Here is a 25672-nt window from a genome sequence, read left to right as displayed (position 1 = left end):
CCCAGTTTGATTTTTGAGGTGACTGTTCTAAAGAAAATCCTGAAAGTACCTCAAGTATCTCTTGAACGAACCATTGGGAAAGAAAGCAGATTAGCCTCTCTGCCTGGAGTCTGGATCTTATTTAATAGATCCTTATACAGAAAGTTGGATGTAGATCTGGATGAATTAATTACTGCATAGATTCAATACAGTAACTGAATACAGTATCTCTCCAATTTGATGCCGTGCAAAGATCTCCAAGATATATCATCCTGAAGAGCACCATATAAAACTTAATTCTGCTATCTCAATGTGTAACAGATGGTAATAACAGTGCCAAAACAGAGAGAAGTATTTCAGGAGAGAACTTTGAATTCATATCAGGCAGTCTTGACATAACTTGTATGCACAGGTTAATTCATGTCGTTCTGTGAGATAAGTCATTTATCCTATGGGTAACCTTTTAAAAGCCACAGCTGGCATTTTAGAATGCTTCTTGTTCAGTATCAAAGCGGTAACAGGAACTTCCAGTCTCTGCTCTGAGAGCAGAGGCTCACCCTTCAGTAAACAGCTGCAGCTTTGAAGTTGCCAGAAGAGACTGATTTGCTGGGTTACATGAAGAAAAGATGGGTTAAAAGTACTTTGCATAAAGAGTTGTGTGTGGGTTCAGTTTTCCAGAGCCTCTATAGAAGCAAAGCAGACTGGTAGCTTTCACTGTCACTTGTATTTTACTGTTAGTTGTGTAAATTTTATCATTCTTTAAGAGATTTTTAGAAACAGTTTTAACAGCAGAACTTAGTTTCTACATTTCATGGTTCGTCTCTTCAAGGAATTAGGTCTGATTTATTATTTAAGTAGTTTTATAATGCAGCCAAGATAAGCTTTGAGAAATCAAATAGTGCCACATGTGGCATTTTGCTAATGAGTTTGTGAAATCCTGATTTCAAAATAATACAAAGCCATGTTTAACTGTCTAATTTAGTACAAGTCTATTGTTCATCCATGCAAGACACCTTGAAAGAGAATGTCAAAATAATGCAGAAAGTTGTGGTGGTGATACAGTGTAACAAGAATAACACTAATGCTTCCTTCTTATTTTGCTGAAATAACTGAAGACTGCCAATGGTGTGGCCTCTCGGGAAGAAGAAGAAATAAGTGAACTGCAGGAAGATGACAGAGACCAGTTCTGTGACCAGTTGGCCAGCGTAGGCATGCTGGGGAGAATTGCTGCAGAACACTGTATACCTCTTCTTACAAGGTACACAAGAGAGAGTCGTGAATGCAAGTCAATAAAGCCATTGCATGTGACAAGCCTGACTTTGCTCAAACAGTTTGAAAACAGTGATTTTATGTAATGTTGTTTGTCCACAGTTTATTAGAAGACCGAGTGACAAGGCTCCATGGTCAGTTGCAAAGACATCAGCAGCAGTTACTTGCCTCGCCAGCATCAGGCTCAATTGACAATAAAGTGCTTGATGACCTGTATGAGGACATTCATTGGCTTATTTTAGTCACAGGTTAGTGAAGGGCTTTAAATAGTACTTATTCTGGTATTCTTATTGCAGCTGGAACAACCTCAGGGGAAAAAAATCCCTGTGTATCAACAGCTCTTCATTGACTGTCAGTTTTACCCCTTGAGATGCTCTCCTCTTACGTACACTACTTGCAAAGCCTTTGTTTTACTTCCATCCGCCTTGAGTAACACGAACATTGTCTTTAAAAGTTTGATGACATCTTTACATGAGACAATATCCTTGGGAAATTCCCACAACTGATTTTGTTATAAGACTTCTTTGGAGATCTGTCAACCTATTCAACCTACTGGGGGTGCTGGGGGATGAAAAGCTGGACATGAGCCGGCAGTGTGCGCTGGCAGCCCAGAAAGCCAACCGTATCCTGGGCTGTATCCAGAGCAGTGTGGCCAGCAGGTCGAGGGAGGGGATTCTGCCCCTCTACTCTGCTCTTGTGAGACCCCACCTGCAGTGCTGCATCCAGCTGTGGAGCCCCCAACATCAGAAGGATATAGACCGGTTGGAGCGAGTCCAGAGGAGGCCGCGAAGATGCTCAGAGGGCTGGAGCACCTCTGCTATGGGGGCAGGCTGAGAGAGTTGGGCTTGTTCAGCCTGGAGAAGAGAAGGCTCCGGGGAGACCGTATAGCACCTTCCAGTACCTGAAGGGGCTACAAGGAAGCTGGGGGGGGGCTTTTTACAAGGGCCTGTAGTGACAGGACAAGGGGTAACGGGGTTCAATTGAAAGTGGGGAGGTTTAGATTGGATATCAGGAAGAAGTTCTTCCCGGAGAGGGTGGTGAGGCACTGGCACAGGTTGCCCAGAGAAGCTGTGGATGCTCCATCCCTGGAAGGGTTCAAGGCCAGGCTGGATGAGGCTTTGAGCCACCTGGTCTAGTGGAAGGTGTCCCTGCCCATGGCAGGGGGGGTGGAACTGGGTGGGGTTTTAAGGCCCTTCCAACCCAAACCATTCCATGATTCAAGAAATGAGTCTGTTCCTGAGATCAGTTGTATTGTTTGGGGGCACATGACTTTATAAGGGAATCAGCATGAGATCAGGATAATGGTATTACTCAGTGGTGTGGCAGACAATCCAGTAAGTTCTGAAATCTCTCGGTGCTGATGATCCATGTTCTGACATTTTATTATGTTTCAGGGAAGTTGAATTTAGAAACGCTTTGATTTTTTAGATGGAGCTACCTTACATCTGTTTGCAAAACATCCAGTGTCAGTGCTTTGTTAGGAGAAATGTATGCTTTAGGAAATATTTAGTGGCAACTTCTTGAACATGTGATGGCTTAGTTGCTCTCAGATGTTGACATGAATGCCTTTATAATATTTCTGTATCGCTGCGGAATGGAGTTTGTATTTGCAGTTCACAGATGGCTGTGAGATCAGGCATTGAGAACTCTGACTAATGCTGGCATTAATATTAATTATCTGGCCACCAGGGTGTGGTGTAAACCCCCATGCTTCACCTGGTGCGCCGTTGCTGTGCGAGGAAAGCATTGTCATAGCACACGTATTTGGCGTCTGAAAGCCTCTGACACGTTTGAAATGTTAGCAGAGGGGGAGTCCCAGGCGACGTGGGCACGGTGGGGAAGCTGTAAAATCAAGGCTTTTTGAACCGCATATCAGAAGAAGAAAAAAGTGACAAGAAAATCTTGGTTTGGGGTTTTTTCCCCCTCTCAGTAGTTGAACTGACTGTGGTACTTTTACATGAAGCAAATCTTATGTCTCTTATTTTTAAAATTTGCTTTTTAATTTGGTGGTTTCTTTTCCAGTCTTGGTTTATTGTCACTTTAGTTTCTTCTCTACTGACTGGCTCTATGGATTCTAGAGTTAACCTACACGTATTTAGACAGTGTTAGTCAGGGTTTGCACACGCATTTGATTCTGGTGTGATGTTTGCAGTTAAGCCAATGGATTCTCTAATCAAAAAGCCCTAAATTGACCTAGATTAGAAAGTTGTGATCACTCTTTCTTTTTTAATGTAAGGCTACCTCTTGGCTAATGATACTCAGGGAGAGACTCCGCTAATACCTCCAGAAGTGATGGAATATTCCATTAAACATTCAGCTGAGGTTGACATCAATACAACACTTCAGATTCTGGGATCTCCAGGAGAAAAGGCCTCTTCCATCCCAGGGTACAACAGAACCGACTCTGTAATTAGGTAAGGATGCAGCTCGTACTATTAACGTACCATAAATGCTTTTCAGGGAAAAAAGTGAGAATGTGAGTGGACTTCTGTGAATTTAAAAAAAGCAATATGCAGACACTGAACATTGGCAACGAAGTGTCTTTTTTAAGTAGTATTAAAGGAAGGGCAAATAATGTATAAGAGTGGCTTTATAACAGACATGTTAAGGCAGTGCTGTAAAAGAGATTATGGAAAGACAGAAAAGGTGAAGTGACTTTCTTTTTCGTGGAAATAAACTGAACAGTTTTTCTGTCTCTACTGAAAGCCCATCTTTGATCTATTTGTTACAGAAAGTCCTTACAATGACTTAAGTTACTAAGAAGTTGGTAGATCAGAATCTTCAGATAGTGTACGGTATAATTCATCCAGCAGACATGCAGCTTACCGATGCCCGGGAAAGCGTCGGATTAGGCCTGCTTACTTGGACTGGGAGTTACTGCCCGGGGTTGGCAGTAGCAGCAAAAGGGGTCTTCAGCGTGAGAGGACTCGTTGTACACAGATCACTGCTGGCCTGTAAAAGGAGCAGGAGTGGGGGGATTTCCGCTCTCTTTTTGCAAGAAGGCAAAGGACTCCTCAGTTTGAACCCTCACACTTGGGAGATTGCATTCCGCTTTTAATTGGCATGGAGGATTCTTCACCCAAGATGAGTTGCTGTGTACTCAGCTTCTTCTGGAAGAGGCTAGAAAGAAGGGATCTGCATTAGCAGTGATGTGCCTGATGTTTGGAAGTTTGAACACTGCTCACTGATACCAGTGGCTGCTTCAGGAAGTGGCCACCAAACAGGACTGCTTGACACAGTGTCTGAGTGGTGATGGGAATACAACTGGATCTCAGATAGGAAAGATCTGAGGCTCTCTGGCAATAGCCTTGAAACATCTTCAGGTAGACCACTGGCAACTCCTAAATTCCTTGTGCGCTCTCGCATTCTTACCGAATCTGATTGATATAGTACAAAAGCTAATATTTAATGTAGCTTTATGCGCTGATTGTGTTACTGCAATGCCCTGGTGACATGCTAGTCCAGACTCTCTGCAGCAGTGAAAGGGAAACAACCAGTCCTTTCTTCATGTTCCTTAGCGTGTGTCACACTGCAGAAGCCGCACGATTAGAGCCCACGTGGTCACCGAGCTTGATGGTGCAAGGAAGGGAGAATCAGTTCTTCAAAAAAGGTTTTCAGGCAGTCCAAATAGTAGTCGCTTGGCTTTGTTGCCTCGATGCTTGTGAGGATTCTTGGTTGCCGTAATTTTGATGCCAAAAACAATCACCTTTTAATGCGTACTCTGACATTTTGAGAGGATATTTGCCAGTCTGTCCCATCTCTCTCTGTCCTTGCAATTAAAGAAACTATAAATTCAGGTGCTTTTTACTTTAGAGTTCAACTACTTTGTGTTGCCCTGTTCCTTCTGTCGTATTTCATGAGAAGTTAAGTGTTTGATAGTCGCATTGCTTCTCCGAAACCCAGTCTCAGCATCCTCGCTGTATTTCACATCTGCAGGTTGTTGTCTGCTATTTTAAGAGTGTCGGAAGTAGAATCTAGAGCAATAAGGGCAAATCTCACCCACCTCCTGAGTCCCCAGATGGGCAAAGATATTGTGTGGTTCCTCAAGCGCTGGGCAAAGACGTACCTCCTGGTAGATGAAAAGCTGTATGATCAGGTAAGGATGTAACTTTTATGAATTAATTGGTGAGTATTAGCTGTAACCTTATCCTGTGAATGCAGGTGTCAGTGTAGCTATTTTAAAGTGCAGTGCTAAAGCATTTTTAAATGTTAAATGGGCTGCCATCTATTTTGGAATTTGTTTGAGAGTTGACGTTTTCTTCAGCTTTTTAATTAGAAATGTAAGTTGTTAGGGGACCCTTCTTGCACGTTTTGGTGCAAATGTGGTATTTGGGGTGGTTTTTTGGTCACTGACACAGCAGGATAGCATAGCACGCTCTCAGGCTGCACAGTGGGTGAAACTTGCTGACTAAGCAGTTTCATAAGCTTACTCCTCACTATCCATCAACTCTTACAGTCGATCTCTAATTCAGTGGTTGCCCTTGATGGATGATTTAGTGAGTAACCTGGTCATGATTCTGAATAAGATGTTTAACACCCCCCCAAGGCAGTATACATTAGCTCATGTCGTGCTCCTTCCTCTCCTCTCCCCATCCTCATTGTACAGATCATGATTTCAACGGTGCGTTCCTTGTAAAGGGCAACTTCTCACTGTGTTTGGGCAGCACTAATCACGGTTGGACCTCGATTTTGCTTATCGAACTAACTGTAATCCAGCTAGCCGACAGAGGCCGCTCCTCCTGAGGAGGTCCTGCTGGCTCTAACTTTGGAGAAGGAAGCCTCCTCCTCCTCCCCTTCATTTCCACTATTGAAGCAACTAAGAATACTAACGCTTCAGGAGGCCCCTCCTTAACACAAATCGGGATACCCCAGGCATGTAAATATTTGGAGTCATATTATTCAGCTTGGACTTAAAGCAGAGCTAAGAATTTGTAAAGGTACCAGCTGGGGAGGAATTGGAGAGCATGGAAGGAGGAGATCCACATGACAGAGAATGTGAAGAGAGGAAACAGAGTATATAAGAAATGCACACATTTGGTTTGTGTTGACATGTGAAAGTGATTGAAACCTCTGTTTACACCTTGTGCTCAGTCATGTAGATACCATCGAGTTTTAAAGGTAGAAATGACAGCAGTCTGCTGACAGAAAGCTCCTGCACAGATACTGCAAAATCCTTGTATTTCACTCTTGAGAAACGTTTTTTAAAGACAGGACAACAGGCAGTTTTGAGGAAACCTATTTTCATGTGCCAGGACCAGAATGTGACATCTTCCCTAAAAGATGTGTAGATTGAGGAACAACCTGCAGAAAGGAGATGCAGAAAAGCTGTGATGAGTTTTCACAAGATTCCATTCCAGGTCAACAGCTAGGTTTATTTCTCATCATTTTTATCACTGAATTTTAAGGAATGTCATTGTAAATTCACAGAAACACTTTTGAGAGATTTTGGGATCTTTCTTTTAATTTGTAAAGCTTCTGAACATTGATTGGCGTTAAAAGCTAGACGTACTCAAGCCTGATTTTGTAATGAGGTTGAAACTTCTGTTTTGTTGTGCTTAAAATTGTAAGATAAATTTGGCAAAGATTTTTCTATTCTAGGTATTCTTTGCCTTTGTCTGTGTAACATCTGTGTATTTTAAGTAGGGGAAGAAGTGACAGCCTGAAAAGAATTTGCTGACAATGATTACCATACACTTCGGGGTTCTGGCTTCTGTAAAACTCACTGATTTTAATGCTTTTCTTATAGATAAGTCTGCCATTTAGTACAGCATTTGGTGCTGATACAGAGGGTTCCCAGTGGATTGTGGGTTACCTTTTAGAAAAAGTGATCAGTAACCTGGCAGTGTGGAGTTCAGAGCAGGACCTTGCAAATGATACTGTACAACTGCTAGTAACGTTAGTGGAAAGGAGAGAGCGGTAAGTTGCTATACCTCTGGAAGTCAAAACACTTCTTTTGCTTCCTTTAAATTTTTTTGGCCACAGTCATGCAGATCTAGGGCACTTCATATTCGTGTCTCTGTAAGTGAAATGACTTCAGTAACGTGCTGTACGTGAAATCCCAGTTGTCTGACCGAGGGGGGGAGCGAGACCTGTGTCTGACAAAGCATAACCCAGCTTCTGTGGTCCTTTAGACGCGCACTCCCCTTCCCTTCGCCCCTCGCTCGTAAGCAGTGAGGAGGAACACTCTCCTGGGCTCCACTCCTATGGCAAGGATTTTGGCGTTGGTGTTTCTTTTTGTCGAACAAGTCCTTCCGGGTTAAGAGTTCAGATGCTGGCTAAACCGGTATAAAATATGTTTTTGTGAATGTATCAAAAATATTTTTCAAACCCATTTGGGGTTTGGCGGATTTGGACAAATTACGCAGTTTTCTTTGGTATTACAAACTGCGAAGCAGGAGATTCTTCAATGTTTCGCTTCTGTGACTTGCCATGCAATTCCACGTGCACTCATGCATTCACTCTGCTGCAAACTGTTGTGAAGCTTGAGGAATTCTCTTTTTAAAAAAAACCCTAGGAGCTAATTTTGGAACAAACTGCTGATTTTATCGTGGCATAATGACACTAAGCTTTTAATCCATGCAGTATGTCCATTAACTCACTGTCTGTGTGTGTGTAAAACTAAAGCACTTCCCTGCTTTTCTGCCATACGATTGAGCTGTTTTCAGAGTACGTACGTTAGAAATCTTAGAGGTGAGGCGTTCGTGAGGTGATGGTCACAAGGTGGTTCAGCCTTAGAGGAAATAAGAGATAAGTCTTCTGACAACTGCTAGCAACCTGATGTGCTCTGTTCATACAATTTCATGAAGTCTTTTCTTTAATTAAACTCTTTTCCCTCTTTTAGGGCAAACTTAGTCATTCAGTGTGAAAACTGGTGGAATTTAGCTAAACAATTTGCAAGGCGAAGCCCTCCTCTCCACTATTTGTCCAGTTCTGTTCAGAGAACACTAATGAAAGCTTTAGTTTTAGGAGGTTTTGCTCACATGGATACGGAAACAAAGCAACAATACTGGACAGAGGTAAGCCACTTTGATGCTTCTCTTGCCTCCCTCTTAGCAAGTAGAACAAACAAGTTAGCGTAGGGAATTTTATGGTGACACAAGATCAATTCCTGTAGAATCTTTTGATTCTGAGCATCAAATGTTGGTAATTTTTAAAAAATTATTCACTCTTTGAAGGTCAGTAGTTGTATGGCACCCACGGACTGCCAAAAATTGTAGGTAAAACATCACAACCTAAACAGAAACAGCTAGTAATTACCTGGAGGATCCGTGAAGGAGCCAGTATAGCAGCACTCTTGAAAGAGACTGTTACAGAAGTTTAAGTGTTTCCCTTGGAACTGTGTCATTTCTTCCTTTTTATTTTAATTCGGTGGTGTTATGAATTATTCACTTGGTGATTAATGACAGTAAGTAAAAATCTCGTGTGGGACGTAATGAGGAGCCTTGACCAGCTTTTTGTGCCCTGGCTCCATTAAAGCTGAGATGTTTAACACCAGCAAGGTTGGTGCTGGACAGTAGCTGAGGTGCGATCGGGGAGCACGGCATGAGTTTGCCAAGGGTTGGCCGCCTGAGAGAGTCTGGCTTTCGTTAGCAAAGCTATGAAATTAGGGATTGAAGGTAAGACTATAATGCACTGGAAGCAATTGGGAAAAACATTTAACTGTTTTTATGGAAGTTTCCAAATTGGTTCCAAACACAGCTGGCTACAAAAGGGATTGCACTAATGAAAGTCGTCATACGACAAAGATAATCGTGAATGTGAATCTTTAATGATTTCACTGATGAACTGTAACAGGTTTTTTTCCCCTCCTACTGAATTTGGAAGAGAATCAAATACTGTGAGCCAGAGAAAGTCATTGTCATTTGTTTAAACACTGCAAAGTAACCTAAATATTTATGGAGGCGCTTATTTTGAAACCAGCCTGCAGGCAATGACGGATAATGGGAATCGTTAATCACTGCCACTCCAGGTGACATTAATGTGACAGATAATAACAGAATTCAGCTGTTGGAAACCAAGTGGTTGATGGTTGTACTGCCGTGCCAAAAGCAGCCCTTGAGCTTGCTAAATTACTCAGACTTCATGCCCCCATATAATACTGTGCGTATCTTAATGTGACTCTCCTGTCATTTTCAAGGTTCTTCAGCCACTTCAGCAGCGATTCTTGAATGTGATAAACCAAGAAAACTTTCAGCAGATCTGTCAGGAGGAGGAAGTGAAACAGGAAATCACTGCTACGTTAGAAGCACTCTGTGGCATTGCTGAGGCTACCCAGATTGATAACGTAGCGATTCTCTTCAATTTCCTGATGGACTTTCTTAATAACTGCATTGGATTAATGGAAGTGTACAAAAACACACCAGAGACTGTTAATCTCATCATAGAAGTCTTTGTTGAAGTTGCACATAAACAAATTTGCTACCTTGGAGAGGTAAAAGCAACCGGAAGGGGAAGGAGGGGAAGAGTGTGTATGTGTGTACAGTGCTGTCCCTTAAACAAAATACTGTAGTGATTTTTAGGTTCTATAGAGAAAGAAATGCTATATGGTCACGTCTTTCAGAGGAATTCCTTTGGTTAAAAACATACCCTCACAAAGATTAGAAGGAGGACATCTCCTGTATCCAGAGAAGTGTGGCCAGCAGGTCGAGGGAGAGGATTCTGCCCCTGTACTCTGCTCTGGTGAGACCCTACCTGGAGTGCTGCGTCCAGCTGTGGAACCCTCAATATCAGAAGGATATAGACTGGTTGGAGTGAGTCCAGAGGAGGCCACGAAGATGCTCTGAGGGCTGGAGCACCTCTGCTATGGGGACAGGCTGAGAGAGTTGGGCTTGTTCAGCCTGGAGAAGAGAAGGCTCCGGGGAGGCCTTATAGCACCTTCCAGTACCTGAAGGGGCTACAAGGAAGCTGGGGGGGCCTTTTTACAAGAGCCTGTAGTGACAGGACAAGGGGGAATGGGGTTAAATTGAAAGTGGGGAGGTTTAGATTAGATATCAGGAAGAAGTTCTTCACGGAAAGGGTGGTGAGGCACTGGCACAGGTTGCCCAGAGAAGCTGTGGGTGCCCCATCCCTCGAAGTGTTCAAGGCCAGGCTGGATGTGGCTTTGAGCAACCTGGTCTAGTGGAAGGTGTCCCTGCCCATGGCAGGGGGGTTGGAACTAGATGATCTTTTAGGTCCCTTCCAACCCAAACCATTCTATGATTCTATGACATCTAGACACTACTTCTGCCAGTAAACTTAACCACAAGTCATCACTAGTCTGCACGGTTTTGTGTGATAAATGCGCACCAGAGACATGCTGCCTTGGTCTAAACAAGGCGTTAAGAGGTGCCAAGAAGTTAACGAGTAAAATGAGCCTGTGCAGAACACTTAGGTCTGTGCACTGTTGGCTGACTTGGTGTTTGCATCCAGAAGAGTTTCTGCCTGTTCAAACAGGTTGTGCAGAAACATTGCATCGTGGCTCCAAACCTCGAGAGCCAAAGTGAGTCCCCGAGGGATTTTGGTGATCTGGCTCATGAGATTAGTGAGATGGGTCAGCCTGTCCCAAGGCACTCCTCTTTGTTAAGATTGAGGGATTGATAACAGTAATGTTCTGCTGTTTCAATCAGTAGCTCATCAACATAGGCTTAAGTGTTCTTGCTGTTTAAGGTGGTGGTTTCCTTGCTGATTCTGAGTGCAGTTGTTACAGAAAGTGGTTATTTAACTGAAATTAAAATTTTGAGGTATCATCAACGAAGTAATGCCATCTTAAAGTGTGTCACATTTAGCACAGGGAATTTTTCTTACTGTCTAACGTTACTTTTTTAGGCCAAAGCCATGAACTTGTATGAGGCCTGCCTCACTCTGCTCCAGGTGTATTCCAAGAATAATCTAGGTCGGCAGCGGATAGATGTTACAGCAGAAGAAGACCAGTACCAAGATCTCCTCCTTATTATGGAGCTTCTCACTAATCTTCTTTCAAAAGAATTCATTGATTTCAGTGATACAGGTATGAAGTACCCCATGGCAGGGGGGTTGGAACTAGATGATCTTTAAGGTCCCTTCCAACCCAAACCATTCTATGATTCTATGAAGGAATTGGTACTTGAACCATAACCTGTGTTCTAAACTGTAAAAACCATCAGGGGGCTTGTGTTCGATCCAGGTAAAGTGAAAACTGATGTTTAGACTCGATTGGATCGGGATATGGAAGGTGCTGTTTAATGTGCCAATAGCAAAGGAAGGATTTTCCACAGTATTTTAGCATCTGAAATTATTATTGCCCTCCTAAAATAAATAGGACATGTGTGAAACAGATTGAAACCTGAATGTTGCAGGTGTGAACAGGCGGCAGCAGCAGTTTCGTACCAAAGAACAGGTAGAGAAGTCAGAACAGTAGATTACCGCAAGAGGGCAGAGAGATTATCGTAGTACAGGACCCAGCTTTTGTGAAATGCTGAGCTCATTAACATTCCATCACGTCGGAGGGTTTTCTGTATTCCTCATTCACAGAACATGCTTTATGGTATGTGGGTGTGGCTAAGGGTTCTTTTTTGTATCCCAGCCTGCTCTCTCCTTCCGAATACTTGCCACTTAAAGTCACAGTAGGCCTGAATATGGTCTGCCCGTTCCAGCCTAGCTGTGCTGCCTTACTTTCCAATCAGCTGAAACACATTTGCGCGATTCCGGTCTTGCCCTGTCCTGTACGGTTTGCACAGGAAACATGCTCAGTAACAAACTGAGCGTTGAACTTGTTAGGTTGCGTTCAACTTGTTCGTTCCTTCTCCGAGGTACATCTTGAAGGATGAGGAGAACCTTGTGCTCTGGGATTAAGTGCATCAGTCTGGGTTTTTTGTCAGGCACGCACAGCACAAATACAGAACCAGATTCACACAGTGGACAGCTCAGTGCCATGTAACGTGTTCTCTTTGAGGTCAGGCATTGGATCTTCGTTGCATGGAAAACAATGTAAATTACTATGAAACTAAGGATGGGAAACGTAGGACTTACCTATACCTGGAGAAAACTTGGCAATGCCTAAACTACAAAATTTTCTGCGTTAACTCTCGCATTTTTTTTATGCTCGTGTTTATAAGATATATATGAACATAGGTAAATACATAACATACCGATATATGTGCAGAAGCACAGTAGTATTTTGCTCGCTGTGATGGAAGGGAGCCCGCGGAGGGTCTGAGGTGTTCTGGCTTGGCGTGCCATCTGGTACACGTGATTAGGAAGCACTTAGTCCTAATGAATATAAATACAGAGTGATGTAACAGCCTCCACTCACTAAGTTTCTATTTTAATGCAGTGCCTCGTGTTTTGGTTTGGGGGGAGTGGAATAGTCCTATTTTTAAAAATGTCTGTATTATAAAGAAATGCAACTCTTCCTTCAATATGTTAAACCCTCCTTTTATACGAAACATTGTTTGTCTTTTCCACAGATGAAGTATTTAGGGGACATGAGCCAGGGCAAGCTACAAATAGATCTGTATCGGCAGCAGATGTTGTCTTATATGGGGTTAACCTTGTTCTGCCCCTAATGTCCCAGGATCTGCTGAAGGTAAGTATGGTTTTATGCGTAGCTGCTAGAATATGAAAACTTTATGGTAATGAATTCCCAGCTTTCATTCCTATATGCATTCCACCTCCATAAGTTGAGCTTTCTAGGCTTTTTGAACTGTTTAACTGTTCCATAATTTGAGATACTGTTTGAAAAGAAATACTGAGAAAATGTGTGTTCGAAGGGCCGAAACAAAATTTTTCTCCTAGAAGTGGGTCGGTGCAGGTCAGCAATTAGCCAGACCTGAAACGTGGTTTGTGGAATCCTTGTTCTGACAGTGTCAGCAGTGTGACAGGAAGCATAAATAGTGATATTTGTAAATAGATAAATGAAAAGAGCCAGCTGTATAGTGAAAGTAAGCGTTACTACTTGCTCCTGAGTTGAAGGGTGTACCCTGGGCACCCCTCTGTTGTGCTCCAAATGCTCCCGAGGTTTTTCCACCCCAGAGCGAGGCATCCTCATGTCTGAAGTCAAACTCCTTGGGTTTGTGTGGAGCAGCTAACCAAAGTCCCACCTCCCACTGTGCAGCTTTAGCACTTCACTGGCCCCGTGTTTGCTAATAAAGCTGTAGCCATTCTGGTGGCTCTGAAGTTGTCTGCTAAAATTGTCTTGTCGTCTTCGGTGGGAAGCACCAATCCTGTCTCTTTGTACAGATGGAAATTATGTCAGAATGGGGTTCTGCGATTGATTCTAAAATGCCATGTTTTTCTTTTGACAGTTTCCATCCCTGTGTAATCAATATTACAAATTAATCACTTTCATCTGTGAGATATTCCCTGAGAAAATTCCACAACTTCCAGAGGACCTCTTTAAGAGCCTAATGTACTCGCTGGAGTTAGGAATGTCATCGTATCCTTTATGGAGCTTGGGAGTGTTTAAGAATCGGAGTCGCTTTTATAAGGACCTGTTAAAAATCTGATTTATTGTTCTTTGCATTTTTTCCCTTTTCTGTCAGTGTCTGTACCTCTGCATCAGTAATTGACTCTTACGCTCTGGTGACTGAGGGTTTCGCTGCAGCATCTTTGAGATTCTAGTATTAGCCGAACTTTCTCTGACTTGTCGCTTGAATGCAGCCTTTAAGTGGTTTAGCCTGTAAGTGTTTTCTGGCAGCCATTCCTGCCCCCTCCATTACTTCACTTCAGAGTGTGTAACTTCATAAGCCTTCAGCTGGTATCCCAAAGCCGTTCCTGAATTAGTTTCTCAGCTGGGAATACAAACCACTGCTGCTGTTCCACTGGGCTGGTTCCAGAGCATTTCCTGTCAGGGTGCCAATGGGCTCTCCCTCTCATAAGGGGGGTACCATTTTCACTAATCTGTGGCACGTGTCAGAAACAGATGAGCTTGACCATACGGGACTCTTTCTGAAAATGTTATGTCAGAGAGGGTTGTGTTACCTTAGGCCGTGTAGCTGACGAAAGAGGGCAGCAAAGTTGGAATTCTTTTCTTCCTCTTTTTCCATCTTTTTAGAATTTATTTTTTAACTAACAGCTTTATAGTAAAAGAAACATAGAAAAAGAAGTAAAAGAAGGAACATGCAAGCATATAAAATATTTTCTAGTGACACAACTGGGAAGTCTTACCACAATTTAACTGAAATCTGACTTGGATTCTTTAACGCCCGTTATCAGAATGAGTTCAGAGGTTTGCCAGCTCTGTCTGGAAGCTGTAACACCGTTAGCAGAACAGTGTGCAAAAGCACAAGAAACAGATTCAACCCTTTTTCTAGCAACAAGGCACTTTCTTAAGGTAAGGCATCTGCGCTTCGACTTACTTTGGGTTTTTGTGTACAGGCAACGTCGAGAAGCCAAACAGTGATTGTATCCGACCGGGTTAATTGGGACCACACATACAGGGAGAAACAGCCTGTTACCTAAAACCGGACGGTTTAAGAAGAAGGAGAGCATGAAGGACTGGAGTACAAAGGAGGATGGAGGCATAGAGGGAGAAGATTACTTACGGCCAAGACCTGAGCCTCTCAGAACGCAGTTTATACTTACCTGTGCTCTGCATGTGAGCTCTAGGATCAACCTGATTGATGATTTTAGTAGATACATATACTGTGAAAGCTGGGAAATTAAAAGCTCCCAGAATTATGTGAACTGGAGGCTGAGTACTAAAACAAAAGGCAGAAAAAAGAGCATAGTTTGGAACAAGAAAGAAAATGCTGTCATTTATTCAATGAATTTTGTGTTTTCTTAACCCAGTATCGTATTTAGTACTTGCATTTTATGACCATCCACTCTTATCTCATTGAGTTTGGGAGTCGCCTGGTAGCAACCAGGTTCCTGCTAACTGGGACCAAAATGGTGGAATTTGTGTTATTGTCTTCTGATTTTGTAAAACTTCAGTTTTCTTTGAGACTTTTCTTACCAAACTGACCTGCTGGGTATTGCTCATTAAAAGCGCGTGTCAGTCAAGCAGAGAGAATGAGAAACGCCTTAAATAATTTTATTTGTCTTTATATTTCTTCTAAGCTGACACAGGTTTCTGCCATTTCTATAAATTTACACTTAAAATTGTAATGCTGTTCTTGTTAATCTCTTCCCCATTTGGCTTTCTGTGAGCTGTAGCAGTCTCCAAACCTTGAGGAAGAAGTTCCCTGTTTTATTCTGGAAGAGCAAAGGCTTTTTTCATTATTTCTGTGGCTTATCTGCAGCTTTTGGAGAAAAGCACAAGAGAGGCCGTGTCTCAGTAACAGGTTTCAGTGCTCTGAGGTGTGAATTCATGCCGTTAAGCCAAGACTCAACGTCTTTTATAAGAACTTGGCTTTCCAGACAACAACGCTGGATGTTTGTAAATCTGTGTTCATTGTTATTACTGCCAGAAGTGAGGATGAGGTTCAGCACATGTTGGTAAAACAAAGTTAAGTTTGCACTTCCGTGACTACTTCTGTTTTGTGATTTCAGATGGTCTTTGACATGCTGGTACTTCAGAAGCACAATACAGAAATGACAACTGCAGCAGGGGAAGCGTTCTACACGTTAGTGTGTTTGCATCAGGTACGGCATTTAGACGCTTGCACCCTGAAAGCCTGTCCTGTGTTACAGGAGGGTGGTTGCCTATGTCTGGCAACTCATCCTTCAGGTTGGAAGGACCCTCAGGAGGTCTGTAGGCCAACCTCTTGCTCAGAGTGGGATCAACGCTGAATTCAGATTGGGTTGGTCTGGACTTTGTCCAGTTGTGTCTTGAAAACCTCCAAGCTGGATATTCCAAAGCCTTTCTGAGCAGCCTCCCGAAGGCCACTGTTACCCTTACAATTCATGAGCTTTCAGCTCCAGCCGGGCAGTCTTGGTGGCCCACCACTGGACTCATTCAAGTTCATCAATACCCTTCTTGCATAAAGGAGTCCAAAACCAGGCACAGTATCCATATCTAATCTAACAAGTGCTGTGTAAAGACAAATACTGAACACAGCCCAGAATGCTGCGAGTGTTCATTGCTGACAGGGCTGCTGACCTGCTGTCCCCCGGGACCGTCAAGTCCTTTACTCAGCAGAACTGCTCCCCAGCCTGTAGAGTTGCAGGGAGTTAGTCCGCTTCAGCTTCAGGACTTTGCATTTGCCCTTGCTGAATTTCATCAGGTTTCCTGTCAGTCCATTCTTCCAGCCTGACTAGGTGTCTCTGAATGTCAGCCCTGCCCTTGAATGCACCGGCTGCACTCCCCAGTTTGGTTTCATCCACAGATTTGCGGAGAGTGCGTTTCCTCTCCTCCTCCAGGTGACTGACTGAAATAATCAACAGGACGAGGCTCAGTCGAGAACTCTCAGTGCCGCTTGTAACCCGCGTCCTGGTGGAAAATGAGCCATTAACCACAATCCTTTACAGGCTGACAATACAGGTGTGCTCTTATCCATGTCCACCCATCCAGATGATAAAATCCCAGCTTGGTTGCAAGGATTCCATGCAAGATTACTAAAGACTTGCTAACATCAGGCATCCACTGCTCTCTGCTCATCCATGGATTTAATTTCATCAGAAATGCCCCCGATGAGCAGAGAAGTCAGGTCGGTAAAGCAGGATTTACTGTTGGTAAATCTGTGCTGGCTGTTCTCAGTCCCTTTTGCTTTCACATGCTGAGACAGCTTCCAGGAATACTCGCTTCATGATTTTTTGTTGTTAGAGATGACCGAGAGCAGCCTTGTAATGACATGAGCCAGCTGTCTGAACCCTTGGATGGATTCTGTGGGGTCTCATGAGCTTGTGTGCGTCAAGAATTCTCAAGGGATCCTTGGGGGATCTCCCCACCATCTCCCTCTTACTCCTGTGGGGGTTCTTCTTGAACCGTGTCTCCAGTCATAAAGGTCTGGGAAGACCTGTCGGTGAAGACCAAGGCAAGGAAAGCATTGAGTATTTCAGCCTTATCTGTTACCCCAAAATCATCTGCTCCGTTCCGCAGCAGGACCCACATTTTCCCTGTTGTTCTCCTGTTAACGAACTGGTAGAAGCTGCTCTTGTCCTTGATGTCCCATGACAAGTTCAGCTTTAGCTGAACTTCACTTTTCTGTCATTGCTCTTATCCGAATGACGTTTGTTTTCTTCCTTTGTAGCTGTCCCTGTTTCTGTCTCCTGCTTGCGTCCTCCTTGCTCTGGAGTTGTGCTGTGAGCTCCCTGCTTAGCTGGGTGACTGTACGGATGTGCTTATATGGTTTTCCTCAGTATCTGGACAAGCCATTCTTGTGCTTGGAAGAAGTTGTCCTTAAAGACCTGACAGCTCCCCTGAGCTCCTGTCTCTAGAGCTCTCTGCCACAGGATCCCACCCATCAGTGTCCTGCATAAGCTGAAACCTGCTCTCATGATATCCAGGGTCTGTGCTTGGCTGCCTTCTTTCCTCGCTCTCCTATGGGTCCTGAACCCCACTAGTTCATGATCATTGTAGCCAAGGCTGCCACTGATTACCACAGCCCTGACCAGCTCTCCCTCGCTGTGAGTAGCAGATGCAGAGTCACCCCTGGGTGGCCCATCTGGCATTCGAGCAAACGTCAGGGAGATAATCTCTCATAAGCCTGATTGGGAAACTTCCTCAAGTTGTTTGAAGATGACACGGTCCACTGCTCACCCTGTTTTGGTGATTTGTAACAAGCTCCCACCATGGTGTCCTCTTGACCCCCTCTCTGATCACAACCCATAAGCACTTGACTAGATTGTTGCCCGGTCCATGGAAAGGCATCCTCAGTTTGGGCTCTGCCCGGTTCTTGCCTAAAGAGTCTGCGAGTGTCCGTCAGGGCACTCCAGTCATGCCACCCGTCCCACCACATCCCAGTCCCTGCAGTGATGCTTCAGCTCTGCATCTGCACATGGAGCTCTAGCTCTCCCTGGTTCCGGAGCTGAATGCATTTCAGCACAGGCATGTGCAGCTGGCCTCCTTTCAACCTTTTTGTCCATCCTGATGAGCACTCTTAAACCCATCCCACTTCCTTGGGTTCTTACTGCTCTGGGTCTCTGTCTCCCCACATCTCTACCAAGCTGTTACCACCATCCCCCAGCGTGCCCTCCCACCAGGTTGGCACACCTTCGGCAGAGATGTTCCTAAGCCACTTTGTCATATGGATCCTCTCTCGTTAGCAGCCCTCGTGCCTCCCGGAGGGACTCATGCTTATATAAGACAAGACCCTGTGACACCAGACATAGGTGAGGGAACCGCCATTCTGGCTCCCGTGTCCTTCACCCTTGCTCCCAGAGCTCAGCAGTCACTCTGGACTTGCTCCACGTGCCCCAGGGCAGTGTCCTTTTAGTCATGTTTCACATGCTTAAAGGCTGAGAGAGTTGGGCTTGTTCAGCCTGGAGAAGAGAAGGCGCCGGGGAGACCTTATTGCAGCCTTCCAGTACCTGAAGGGGCTACAAGGAAGTTGGGGGGGGGACATTTTACAAGGGCCTGTAGTGACAGGACAAGGGGTAACGGGTTTAAATTGAAAGTGGGGAGGTTTAGATTGGATATCAGGAAGAAGTTCTTCCCGGAGAGGGTGGTGAGGCACTGGCACAGGTTGCCCAGAGAAGCTGTGGATGCCCCATCCCTGGAAGTGTTCAAGGCCAGGCTGGATGAGGCTTTGAGCAACCTGGTCTAGTGGAAGGGGTCCCTGCCCATGGCAGGGGGGTTGGAAATCGATGGGCTTTAAGGTCCCTTCCAACCCAAACCACTCTCTGGTTCTACGTTTCTTTGTCCTGTTTCCGTCCAAGTAAGCACGATAGTAAGCAGGAAGCTGTTAGAAAGGAATCTAAGCTCTCCGTCCCAGGGCAGGGAATCTAGAAAAGGGACAGCCTGTGGGAGGAGGCAGTCGGTACAGCACACCGAACACTGGGCAGGCGTGGAGAAAGAGGACAGCGGTTTGCAGGAGTGAAGTAAGAGCTAGAAGGCACTTTGAAGGGTGTGCCGTAGAGTTCTCTTCTTACCCTGCACCGCAGAGCACCATGCCACCGGGCTCTGAAGGCTTCTTCAGCCTTACTAAAGAACCCCATCTGACCGAAGGGCTTTATCTGGTTTGGAGGTAGGTGAAAGGTCTGTAGTCGCTTCTGGTACACTAGTCAGTGAAACTGGGTAACAGGAGGAGAGGTGCTGATAGTTTTCTGTCACAGCCTTCATTCTGGATTTTGTCCTGATGAGAGAAGTTGTGTATATTGTGCCTTTGGTTTTTTTGAAGTTAATAAGATTCTTGTTTATTTAACAGGCTGAGTATTCAGAGCTAGTTGAAACGTTGCTATCAACTCAGCAAGATCCAGTAATTTACCAGCGGTTAGCAGATGCCTTCAACAAGCTTACTGCAAGCAGCACTCCTCCTACACTGGACCGTAAGCAGAAGATGGCCTTCTTAAAGAGTTTAGAAGAATTTATGGCAAATGTTGGTGGACTTCTCTGTGTAAAATAAACAACAAAACTCTATGCCTAATTTAGACCCTTTCTGCAAAATGCACTGAGAAATGCTGAATGCTGACTAAATCTCGTACCTGTCTCTGGGTTCTTTGCAGCCATCTCAGATTCTAGAGAACCTGGAAGTTTGAACGTAACGTGATGGAATAGGAGAGGTCAACTTTGAATCAGCTTCTGCTATGATGTGTTAGCTGCAATCTGTCGTACTTGTGCGTGGGAGAGAACGAATGGGAAATTGGAATTTAATTTTTTTCAATAGATGTACAAACAGATACGGGCATAACGAAAAATAAACACAGTGCCTTCCCCATCCCCCCGCCCCACACTGGCTTAAATGTGAGTGGCCAGATAAACGTACAGATTTCAACCCAAAATCATGTTAGAGTGCGACGCAGATACATATAAAGCTCTAAACAGTTTAGCTGATTTTAAGCTTTATTTTTCCTCTCTTAAAGTTTGAGTTTGTGTCCTAATGGGGAAGAAAAACCAAATGGTATTTTAACTTGTGTTTAGTTCTGTATTTCCACATCAGCCTGCCACGGCACATTTAATGCAGTGCAGGTTTCCACATCATGTTCTGCTGCCTAAAGTTCGGAGAAAAAAAGGTGTATATTTTTGTTTCCCTCAACTGAACTTTAGGAACTGTAGCCATTTCATTGCCTTAATTTAAAAGAAAAAGAAAAAAAAAGCTCATATACTTCAGATAAGGAATTTAAGGCAAGATTTGACTCTTTGGAGTTGGTTTAGGATGTTGGCATTAAGCTGCTGTGGACCTGCTGCAGCCCTTCGTGTTGACGTGTCCTTTTGGAATGAGTGTCTGGTGCAAGGTTCAGGTGTAGTTTTACTTTCAGTATCTCGTTTGATTCATACCTGGGTTGCACACAACTGCAATGTATTTCTACACTGAACTGTTTGCTTAAGCAATAACAACTCGAGGTGTAAATTACTGGCAAACTTTTTAAAGTTGGGGCATTAGCTAAAACAGTTATGCTAGAACAGGGGTGTAAAAGCCTTTTACTCAAGGGCCACGTGTGTTTGACGTGAGCTGAGAAAGGTGATTGGGCTGTGTGGTGCTGGGGGGGATTTGGGGTTTGCTGAATCTAGCTCTACTTCTGCAGAGCCCTCCCAGCTGCTCTGCTCTTGCTCGGATTTTTGTGGCAGCACTTGAGCGATTACGACAGCAGAATGTAGTGCCCTGAGTACAGTGGACCAACAAGGGAGAGCAGCACACAAACGCAAAAGCAAGGCCTGCTTTGTCTCCAGTCGTGAGCCAGAGACAACTGAAGCAAACACAAGTGCTGCATGTCTAGTAAAATCAATTTTTGTGGAAGTACATGGGGGCAGAAAGTGGGCCCTTTTGCTGAAAACTAGATTATGCTGTTGGATATTTCCCCTGTGTTTTTAAAATTTATATAAAATGTACAGTATACACCTTTACATGGCTGTGTATAGCATCGTGTTTGCAACTCTGTGCCATTCTTCAGCTATTCATCTCAAAACTAGTCACAATAGCCAGAATTTTTAAAAGACATAAATCTGTAATACTGTACTGTAAGTGATCTAAGGCTTTTTTAGTTTTCAGTTAAATCCATACCTGTCTCAAGCATGGACCTGCAAGGCCAAAAATGCCATAGCTTCATTTCACTTTTCTCTTTTAATTTATGTGAAAACCAGGCTAGGGCAGATTTCCCCGTGAAAACGCAACTGTACCACTTGTCACATTGTACCCTCCCAGCCGGTATTTTATTCCTAAGGCCATCTGCATAGCGTTTTACAGCAGGGGTGTTGCACTCAACGTGTCTTCTTGAAAACCTAATGCTTTTCTTCAGCAGATTTCTTGACCGTGCACTTGCGCAGAAGGTAGTAATCCTGATCCTTCTGGTTTTAAACTCTTCTGATGGCTGATTTTTAAAATTTGTCTGGGTTTTGCCATGTTATTGAAGCTGCTTCTGCAGTTTCTCTGGGTTTTCATGGGGTAGGACAGCAGTTCTGAATGCCCATTTTTTCCTGATGAGGGGCAGTAAAGCCTGGGAACAGAAGTGCCAGCAGGAGCTGCCACTTTGTTGTGACGTGCTCGATGTCAAATACCTAGGCCAGAGGTTTCAAAGAGATCATAGCAAATACCTTCATATCTTTTGGATCTGACCGAATAACTGATAGGCTCAGTCATCATTTCTTTCCTAACTAGCTCTGTCACTATCATTTTTGCTGATCCTAAAGCTGGCTCACTGTTTAAAAATATTTATTAACTTTAAAAACTTGAAATCCTCTTGCGGGTGGTGGGTGGGAGGAGAGCTCGAGTTAGTGTTCAGGATGAAGTAACGTGCATAGCCGTTACTTTCCTTACCAGGCCCGTTGGGTTGGAACCAGCAGAGACACCCAGCATCTTTTGCCCATCAAGACTTGCTGCAGTATGGACGCTTACTTTCAAAGTCTAGTTTTGAAGCTTGCTTAAAACTTTCCTTTTCCCTTTGTTTAATATTATGTTAAAGGGAAACTGTCCTAGTAAGGAGTTTTTTTGTAATTTTCCTGCTTTCTGTTATGCTAGACAACATTCTTCCTCTTGTTTCTTGATTTTTCTTCCATTCTTGTATGTTCAACAGAAACCTTTCCATGCCATTTTGTGTTTCTTTTAGAGCAAATGCTAAGATGTCTCTGCTTAGTGACATCCATGAAATTGTTGCGGAAGGTTCTGGGAATAAGTGTTATTAATTCGTACTTCTGCTGGCTAAGTGGCTGCTCCTACCTGAACTATTTGACTTCTATATCCCTTCCAAATAAAAAAAAAAAAAAAAAAGAAAAAGAAAAAACCCTTCAGTGATCTTCTACGCACCCAGCTGCTGTACATCTAGATGCAAGAGCATCATTCAAGTCCTAGGAGAGACGCGTAGACCATTTTTAGTGAACACTGAGCGTTGGCTCCATGTAAGTGTTCGGCAGTCTTTGTAGCATCACTCTACTGATTTTCCATTTACTGTGCAAAGTGAAGAATGGTTCTAAAAATGCTCCTGCTTTCTGAAGGGGGAAAAAAAAAGGCAACTCGAAGTGAATTATAAATGCTGCATGTTATAATTGCAACAAATATATTTGTCTAGACTTTTTTTTGCTAAAACAGATTATTGCTCCATTATGTTCATTCCGAGACTAGAAATCGAGTAGCTTCTTTCCCGTTTGCCAGCTCCTTCCCCGTGTAATAGCTAGTTCTGATGCTGGCATAATAATTTTCTGTTGTTCAGCCTGTAATTTTCAATGCTGGTAAGCATGACCATCTAGCTGGGTCATGAAAGTCAAGACCTTCTTGAAAGCACAGATACACATGGACAGGGAGAAGTGGACGACCACTGGATGAAAATTCCACTTTTGTGTGCATTTATGCCTTAACCATCTTGGCTGAATTGCCGCCAGAATCTGCTCCTCATTGCCCAGAGGTTTGTGTTTCACTATTCAGTGATAAAGGGCTCACCGTTCTCCTCAGGAACGAGAAACTTGTTTTCTCAGCATGTCCAAATCTCCCTCGGTGAAAGAGAGTGGCTTGAATCAGTCATCTCTCATGCTAGTGCATAGCACTCACTAAAGCCCCAGTGTTTACCTGGGTAAATCCCTTTATATCCAAGCCATGTAGTTGTAGGAAATAAGCTTGCTCAGAGCAGTCAGTTGACCATTTAAAATCTAATTCTCCAAAGGGTAAAGCAAATTCTAACTATTGATGTGTAAAAACTATTCACAAAATACAAATGGCAGCATTTCTCATGTAAAACACTTCAAGTAATTTCAGTTTTGGTTACATAATTACGTAGGAAGGGGTGTTTTTATGGAAGTAGCTTGATAAATATAAGCGCAGGTGTAGGAGCCAGGCTCCTCTAATTTTATATTGGTTGTCCCGCTGGATCCTCGGTGGCTACTGGCAAGTCGCTGGAACTGTGTTGTTGTTAAAGCGGTCATACCTACCTACCTCACAGGGATGTTGTGAGGATTAGCTTATGCCTATAGAATGCATTGAGGATCTGAGATGCTATGTAAATATTGCATATTTTAATTTTACTTTGTGAGGTGTAAGATTTACTGTGATGAAAACCAGAAGATTTTCACAATTGTAGAGCCCAGTAGAGGCAGGAGCGGTGCAGCACTCCCCAAGACTGGTCTGCTGCAGTACAGTAGAGCTTGCTGTACGCTGGAGTTGTTTCAGCTCCAGCCAAATGAAGTGGTGGCTGCTGCTTCAGTAGGATTCCCCACCAGTGTGCCTCGGTTCTGGTCTACATAGCTAGCAAGTTGTTATTCAGGCTTTGGTGCCTCTGCTTGTGACAAGTGCCACTTGTGGTCATAGGGGATTTGGGTTTGGTTTTTTACACTTCTCTGCAAGCAACAAACCCCACTCACTTCTCCCGTATCTCTTCCAGTCACCCAGTATAGCCAAAGCCTAATGATAACAAAATTTAAAGACCCAGCCCTACCCCCTCCCCTGTCAGTTTGCTTTTAATATGAGTAGGTTGTGCCCTCTTTGCAGTGAATGAAATGATGCTTTCTAATCATGGAGGGTGATTTGCTGAAGAGCCTTAAGCTCTCAGCTGTCTTACACAACCCTTTTTTCAGTATGAGATTTCTTGGGGCCCTAGCAACTGAGAAATGAGATATTCCTGGCTTTCCCTTCTCCTCAGTGAATTAAACTGGATTCTGCTTTTCCATTTCATCCCTTTCCCTATGCTGCTTTTCCTGTCCTTTTAAGCCATTCTTATAAAAGACTTGGAAGACCCTTCCAACCTCAAGGGAAAGATAAACCCATGTGATTTTCCAGTTCATTACAGCTTGATACTTGAAATAGATAAAATCCTTTCTAATAGCGTTCCTCAGCACATTTCAGTCTCCCGTTGAACCATTCTAGAGTTTATAATTAGGAAAAAAATATTATCCTCTTTTATTTGTTCCCTTTGTGCAAAATGAGGAACCTCCATGCAGTGAACATGCAGTTTTAAGGCAATAAACGCTAGTACTGCTGTTGGTCAAGTGTGTAAATATTTTAAATGTATAATTCAGTACTATGTTGAGTTTATATATTAAAGGCAGGGATTGAAGTGCTAGGTGATTGCAAGTATTGTTTTACCTGTACAGTTGAAGACGTGAAGTCGCGTAGAAATATCTCACCATTTGTTGCAATAAGACTTGGGAAATGGCCGTGTAATCAAGCCTTATCACAACTGAATTTTCAACTTTGAAACGAACACTTTGTGTATTTTTAAGATCCATAAGCAGGAGGAGGATAAAATTGTTTTCCACTAAAGACTTTTATTATTTTGTTTTGGCCGTGTGTGATTTGTGTGTATTCTTTAGTATTTTTCTAAAATCTCACCTGTGTTGAATCCTTGAAAGAGCGTTTGTTCTACCTCCTTACGGTAGAAACAAAAATAGGAATGTTCTGAAACCTCAGGCTACACGTTGTGCTCTTTGGCTACTGTGAATGCACAGTAATTGGGTTAAAGTTGATGGGGTAACTCTAATTTACATCGGTACTATAAGGCATGAGTTGGTCTGTCAACAGGAAAAGGTGGGATTAGGTGTGGGAGAGGAGTATCTCACACCACACTGCAATTGCCAGAAGTGTCTGTGAATATGTAATCAAATCAATCTTTTCCCACATCCTCCAAAAACACTTGCAATGGTGACTCTTCAGGTCACTGTTACTGGTGGTGTTTGTCCACCCAGAAGGAATACTGTTTCCTGAATCCAGATGTGTGTGTGTGTAGAGTTAACCTAAACAATTTCTGATGCGACCTTGGAAATGTTCCCCAAGATCATAACCTGTTGCCTTGTCAGTGACGTCAAACCGTATGTTACTTCATGTCTGTCAGAAAAGGTCTGTTAGGGGCAGCAGTTCCTACTGTGCGATAGTAGAATTACGTTTGGATAAACTACAGCTGTGTCCTGTTGTTCCCCTCCTCCTTTCATGCACTCACGTCTTAGGAAAGAAACAAAGAGGGGCGGGGGGACGCTTGAAAAACCCTGAAAGTAAAACTCCCTGACAGCTGT

General features: G+C 43.6%; 1 protein-coding gene across 1 annotated transcript in view; it reads left to right on the top strand.

Annotated features, from left to right (window-relative positions):
- Positions 1 to 20130, top strand: part of XPO4 (exportin 4) — a gene marked incomplete at its 5' end in the record, with an annotated part of 29850 nt that extends 9720 nt beyond the window's left edge. Inside the window, 13 exons of the mRNA XM_010146822.1 lie at positions 1095 to 1237; positions 1351 to 1496; positions 3485 to 3662; positions 5185 to 5344; positions 6995 to 7164; positions 8090 to 8264; positions 9386 to 9679; positions 11053 to 11233; positions 12672 to 12790; positions 13509 to 13639; positions 14419 to 14536; positions 15697 to 15789; positions 19452 to 20130. Coding sequence (XP_010145124.1) covers positions 1095 to 1237; positions 1351 to 1496; positions 3485 to 3662; positions 5185 to 5344; positions 6995 to 7164; positions 8090 to 8264; positions 9386 to 9679; positions 11053 to 11233; positions 12672 to 12790; positions 13509 to 13639; positions 14419 to 14536; positions 15697 to 15789; positions 19452 to 19649 — 2106 coding nt within the window. The remainder of the gene's footprint in view (positions 1 to 1094; positions 1238 to 1350; positions 1497 to 3484; positions 3663 to 5184; positions 5345 to 6994; positions 7165 to 8089; positions 8265 to 9385; positions 9680 to 11052; positions 11234 to 12671; positions 12791 to 13508; positions 13640 to 14418; positions 14537 to 15696; positions 15790 to 19451) is intronic.
- Positions 20131 to 25672: the final 5542 nt, after the last annotated feature.

The sequence above is a fragment of the Eurypyga helias genome, unplaced genomic scaffold (assembly GCF_000690775.1).
Source record: "Eurypyga helias isolate BGI_N326 unplaced genomic scaffold, ASM69077v1 scaffold14352, whole genome shotgun sequence".
In the NCBI taxonomy this organism is placed as follows: domain Eukaryota; kingdom Metazoa; phylum Chordata; class Aves; order Eurypygiformes; family Eurypygidae; genus Eurypyga; species Eurypyga helias.
This window is presented reverse-complemented; position numbering and strand designations above follow the sequence as displayed.